Source organism: Montipora capricornis, chromosome 2, assembly GCF_036669925.1.
Source record: "Montipora capricornis isolate CH-2021 chromosome 2, ASM3666992v2, whole genome shotgun sequence".
Classification (NCBI taxonomy): domain Eukaryota; kingdom Metazoa; phylum Cnidaria; class Anthozoa; order Scleractinia; family Acroporidae; genus Montipora; species Montipora capricornis.
Window position 1 is genome coordinate 52,859,775 of NC_090884.1, and position 6,284 is coordinate 52,866,058.

General features: G+C 36.9%; 1 protein-coding gene across 1 annotated transcript in view; it reads right to left on the reverse strand.

Moving 5' to 3' along the window:
- The window catches only part of LOC138026870 (probable E3 ubiquitin-protein ligase makorin-1), a 22,310-nt gene extending 16,790 nt beyond the window's left edge, over positions 1 to 5,520 (reverse strand). Inside the window, exons 1-6 of the mRNA XM_068874333.1 lie at positions 5,410 to 5,520; positions 5,304 to 5,339; positions 4,420 to 4,495; positions 3,072 to 3,151; positions 1,979 to 2,051; positions 1,782 to 1,850 (exon numbers count right to left, since the gene is read on the reverse strand). Of these exons, the coding sequence (XP_068730434.1) occupies positions 1,782 to 1,850; positions 1,979 to 2,051; positions 3,072 to 3,151; positions 4,420 to 4,495; positions 5,304 to 5,339; positions 5,410 to 5,426 (351 nt within the window). The 5' untranslated portion in view covers positions 5,427 to 5,520. The remainder of the gene's footprint in view (positions 1 to 1,781; positions 1,851 to 1,978; positions 2,052 to 3,071; positions 3,152 to 4,419; positions 4,496 to 5,303; positions 5,340 to 5,409) is intronic.
- Positions 5,521 to 6,284: the final 764 nt, after the last annotated feature.

Below are 6,284 nucleotides of genomic sequence, written 5' to 3' on the forward strand. Positions count from 1 at the left end.
ATAAAAATTTGACAGGTATGTCATTGGGTGTCATTCTGCCTCATTCCGGTGTCATTCCGGCTTGTTCTGGTATATTGCGGTGACATTCTTGTTCATTTTGTTTCATTCCGGTGTTATTCTGCCTCATTCCGGCATATTCCGGTTTATTCTGGTATATTCCTTTCTGTTCCATTCCATTCCTGTGTTTAGTAAATGCCCCACTAAACTGGACCATCTCCTTCATTGCTTCATTACTTCTCAGGATGTGTAAAGGTTTTCAAAGTTTTCTTTGGTATCTATGGTAAATGTACAAAAAGAAATTTGAGAAAAAGAATAGACGTCTTCAGGGTTCTTGTTAAGAGCCGGTAACCGCTTATTTTTACCGGCTGTTCAAGTAAATGTTACCGGCTGTTTCACTGAAATATTTGCCGAAATTATCCAACGAATGTTCGTCTGTTTAAAGGTGAAATCACATTGTGTTTATGGGAAAATATTGCTTTCCCCTTCCAACCAATCCCGTGAAGATCGATCGATATCTGGCACATGTTATCGCTTCGAAAGTATACCATTTGTAAAAGAAATCCAGCTTGTTTTTCGCCAACTCATCCCTCGAAACGATGTCCGCCATGTTTCCTTTCCATTTCTCCCGCGGCCAGGGGAATTAAACGTTTACAACATGGCATCCACACGTGAAAAACGACAGAAAGGTCTTTCGGAATTTGGTTTTCAATAATAGCGTCAGAAAAGCGTTGGTGAGTAAAAATCGATGAAATAGCATAAGCTACTTACTTTTTGCTGAGTATTAAATTAATTTAGGAGCAGCTGGAACGCGACAGCGATCGATACGAACGTCAAGTTAAGACTTGAGCTCGCTAGCCCATGCAGGGGCAGGTAACAAGGTTACCTGCTATTTTTGGTTTTTTACCTCCTGTGCAAAAACTTAGCAAGAAGCCTGCGTCTTTAGCTTGTACCTTTTGTTTTCCCATTTCAGACCAAGTGATGTTCCCAAGGGAATTTTACTTTTGTTTTTCCATAACTTAAAGTTATGCATACATATATATAATTATATATATATGCACAAGCATAAGACGATGTTTGAAAGAAAATGTTCCCTGGAGTAACAACACGGTGTCTGAAATGGGAAAACAAAACCTACAAGCTAAAGAGGTCTATTCCACAGAATGACATCAAAGTGGAGTGGAGTTTCTTTAAATTTGCATCAAAGCAATGAAATCGATTGCAACACTCTGTGTTCAAATGCAGACACATCAAAGAAATATGAGCAAGCATCAAAGAAGTTAGGGTTAGACCCTTATTCATATGAATAATGCATGGTTCAGATAAAAATCTTTAAACCAAATTGCTTGAATTGATTTTCATCATTACATTTTCACTACCACCATAATGATTGAACTTAAATTTTAGTTCGCTTTGAGGCATCTGCAGGCTACTACCCCCAATAAATAACTTACACTTTTTAGAGGTGGTAGCTGCCAGTACTGTTTTTTTTTAATTTTCTTATCTTTTTTATTAATTAATTGTACTTTTTCACATTCCACACAGCTCTCTACCACCTCTAATTTCATTGAACCAGCACAGAATGCAAATCTACTGTGTTTTAAGGAATGGGTTCCATTGTATGCTTTTTGTATGTACATGTATGGTTTTCTAAACCAATCACGTTAGAGCAGTTGTAATATCTGCATTCTGATTCAACTTTTTAGCTTTTTTTCTGGATAACACTTTTTAACTTACATTTAAACACAAACTAGCAATGATAAAATAAAGTAAATGATACTCACTGGAACAAATGCAGTTGCCTCAGCCCAGTTCTTAGGATTCTTTGTCTTGTTTTTTGTGAGCGTGACCATCTGGCATTAAAATTTAAATGAAGATCAACTTTAAGCCAAAACAACAACGTCAGCAGTGGAGCATCACCCAAACCCTCAAACCCCTGTTAGGAACTTACTAATAGTTTCTCATTCTAATATTTGCTTACATTGTTTTCTTTATTTTCTTCCACGTTTTGTCTCTGTAAAGGCAATGCTTTCAGACCAGAGGAACTTTTAGACCTTCAAAATAAAAAGGGAGACCAATGCAATGCTCTAGCAATGAAATGTACATACCGTATTTACCCGTGTATAATGCGCACTTTTTTTCCGAAATTTGAAGGTCAAAATTTACACTGCGCATTATACACGGAACCTTTTGTTTATTGCTACACTAATTTGCATACACGCGAAACTGAAACCGCGGGTCATTTTCAAATGCAAGACCATGCTAATTAAGGATCCAAAACAGCGTGGCGTTGTCGTAACTGTTCAAGAAAAAGGCTGGATGGACAGTGAAATCATAAAATATGGATCGAAAAAGTCTGGCGTGCTCGTATTGGAGGCCTTAGTCGGCGAAGGAGTCTACTCGTGTTTGATTCCTTCGAAGCACACAAGACAGATCAGCAGGTGAAGCGATTGCTGAAATCAGAGAACACGGATTTGTCAGTAATACCTGGCGGGCTTACCTCTGTCCTGCAGTCTTTAGACGTTTGTTTAAATAAACCTTTTAAGGATAGACTCAGTTCATCTGATGAATTGTTTGACGATGATCTTATCGACGAACTATTCGCATCTGACTCGGAGTCAGATTTTGAAGGATTTTAAGGTACAATTTCAACTTGAGCTTATGAAACTACTGTGAATAATGACTGATTTAGAAGAGTTTTCCATGTAGAAGTTTAAATACAGACTTTGAGCAAAATGTGAAAATGTGAATAATCACATTGCAATTAACTGTTGAAACAAAGCATGCATGTTTTTTTTTTTCAAAGAAAAATGTTGCAAAAATAAGGGTGCGCATTATACACGGGTGCGCATTATACACGGGTAAATACGGTATGTGCAAGTTGCGATATTAGCAACCCTCAGTGGAAAGGTTGAAGCATACAACTATGCAGCAATCTTCTGTCAACCATGCATGTTACAGCTGCCTTGATAAAAAAAGAGCATAAATTTCATCGTTTGTCTAATTTATGCCATTGTTAGATGAATACTCACTTTATGATATCGTAATTAAAACAGCCAAAGACTTTCACGTACCTTGCAGAGGAAGGTTTCACATGGTCAAACCGGCAACTACTTCCATAAGAACAAGCTCCTTGACGATAATATTTACAAATCTTCGGACAAGAGAGTAAAACAGACAAAATGCAAGTCATTTATTAACTTAATAATTATAAACCACTTCTCATTGCTTCACTGTATAGAATTTGTTCTATAGAATTTGTATAGAACATTGATTGTTCTTATGCAAAAAATCCCCCCAAAACATACAGCATAATGGGTTGGAAATAGTCAATAGTAATGTTAAAAGGTCACTGTATACATCGTTAATAATTATTTTAGTCTAGTCCATTTTTTACTATTTAAAATGTTCAGGTTCAAAATATTATCCTTAAACTTCAGTCAGTGAGTCACGTGTATTCCATTGCTCTAATCAATAATTCTTTATCTGTATGACAAGTAAAATCTATGTTTTACAAGTCTTGGATTAATGAGTATCCCAAATACATAATTTTCCTCCCTGGGAAAGCACAGTTTTCATGTGGACATATTCATTTGAAGTGCTAGTCGGGGTCAGTGTATACAGTATGTATAGTAAGCTGGAAGTATATGTTTAATTGCTATGTGTCTGTTCAGTAATAGATCACAGATGAGGTCAAAATGTAGTTACAACAAAAAAAGTGATGTTCTTACCCCATTTTGACATCTTCTGTGGTCTATTACTGAACAGACGAATGGCAATGTAGAATCATTTTTTCCATACTTTTATGATAAAGAAATAAAAGTTTTGATGATGACTTAAGCTATTAGACAAAGAAAACTCAAAATGGAACTGGTTTGAAGAATTTTAAGCCATTGACTCCTGGGGGTTCCCCATTGACGAGAAAAATCATCTGGCATTAGACAGAGTAAAACACTAAGTATGGCCAGTTTAGTTTAGGGGTGATTGGGTTAAACCAAGAAAAAAAAGAACCACAACATTAATTAAAGAAATAGAAAACATGTACCGTGTTCCTATCGAGTTATAGAAACAAGGGTGAAAGTTTGGGAGAATGAGAAATGCTGTGGGAACACGAGCCACAGGCGAGTGTTTCCACAGTTTTTTTCGAGTTCTCCCAAACTTTCACGAGTGTTTCTATCACTCAATAGAAATGCGGTGTACATGTTTTCTATTTCTGTTAGAAAACAATGCGACAAGAAAAAGGAAAACAACTTGTTGACTCTAATTATCAAAATGTAAATTCTCTTTGCTCGTGCCATCACTACGTCAACAGTTCGTGCTAGTTCTGTGTCTCCGTCGAGTTATAGAAACACGATTTTTATCCAATCAGCGTGCATATTTTCTTAGGACTGTTTTCTAAATATAGCATGCTGTTATACACACCATAGATGGTTTATCTTTAAGGTCATGAGAATATTTGCAGTTGTCTCCTTCCCTGCAAACTCCATGCATATAGTACCTTCAAATGATAAAACTCAACATCATGCCGAGGCCAATCATACATGTATCAATAACCTTCAACTCCTTCCATGTAATAGTAGGGAGCTTAAGCAACGACAACGGCGACGGCAACAAGAACGTCACAAATTTGCATATTTAGTAGGCAAAAACAATAGCTTTGCACGCCCTGCACATGCCGGTTTCACTTTTGTCCATTTTTTTGCCGTCGTCAGCAAAACTACAATGTGAAATAGCCAAATTTGAGGTTTTATGAACAACGTCATTACTTGAGGATAATTTTCATTTTCTGCCCTAAATTGAGCGCCGTTCCTACTAGCGTCATTTTTGAGGAACTACCATACCATTGGATCAAAACAACACATTTTGGACATAAACATTTTAAAGATAAGAAAGCCATTCCAATTTTTACTGACAAGAGTCCACTCTAGTTCATTATTAAGGGGCTGTTTGACACGGAGGAAACTAGTAAGATCCACACTAGTTTGATCCTAAAACAATATATTTTTTTTTTACAATTTTGGTTGGTTTAAGAGAAGTTGCTGATGAAAGCACGGTCGTAGGATAGTTTGTTTCCTTGATCCTAGCTCAGATCTTCTAAGTGAAAGTAGCTTACATAATGAACTTCTAAGTACTGTGGTCTTCCTGTCCGTCAGCCAGGAAGATCCTATCACTATGGCCAAATAAAACTTTCTGTAGGTAAACTGAATACTGAAAACATATGCCGCCAGTATGATCTTCTAAGGGCTTGGATCCTTCCTCTATCTTTATAGGCCTTTATAAGCTACTTAAAATAAAATCGGACGTACCTGCACAGTATCTGCTTAGTGGTCGCTGTGGATAAGCTGTTAAAAAGAACGGAACATCAAACGATGGTCGAGAAATATTAAAGGCAAGAAGGCAAAACGACCATACCTTTGATACACAGCCATTTGATGATCGCGGGAAATTTACCCGAACGCGTTTTGGGAAGATCTGTCGGGAAATAATGTAACTTTCGTAGATTACCACTGACCACATGTAATGATAGTTCAGCCGATTTCTCCAGACTCCTTCCTAGGTACCTCATGTATGCCCTATTATAGTGTATTTAAATTATAATGTATTTCCACGCGCATACAAAAGTGTCTTTAAATAATTAGCCCTATATACCCATGTATACACGTATATTTAACAAATAGATTCCATGTTGCCGTGCGTCTGTTCAGTAATAGATCACAGATGACGTCAAAATGTGGTAAGAACAAAAAAGTGGTTACACGAGAACACGAGGCGATAGCCGAGTGTGTCACTGATGTTCTTACCACATTTTGACGTCTTCTGTGATCTATTACTGAACAGACCCACGGCTACATGGAATCTATTTATTTTATTCGCATAAAAGCTGATGGTGACGTCAATCGTGCGTCTGTCCTCTAATAGATCATAGGCAAGAACCAATCAAAATCCGTGAATAACATGGGTTATTATATAAACCCCTATACACCCTTGTATACCCTTATATACCCACGTATACCCTTGTGTACCCTTATATACCCCTATACCCTTGTATACCCTTTTTATACCCACGTATACCCTTGTATACCCTTATATACCCATGTATACCCTTATATACCCCTATGTACCCATGTATACCCTTATTTACCCCAATACACCCATGCACACCCTTATATAACACCAAAATACCCATGTATACCCCTTAATACCCCTTTAAGGGTATACATGGGTATATAGGGCTAATTATCAAATACACTATAAATACCTTATATTTAAATACATAATAAAAAAAG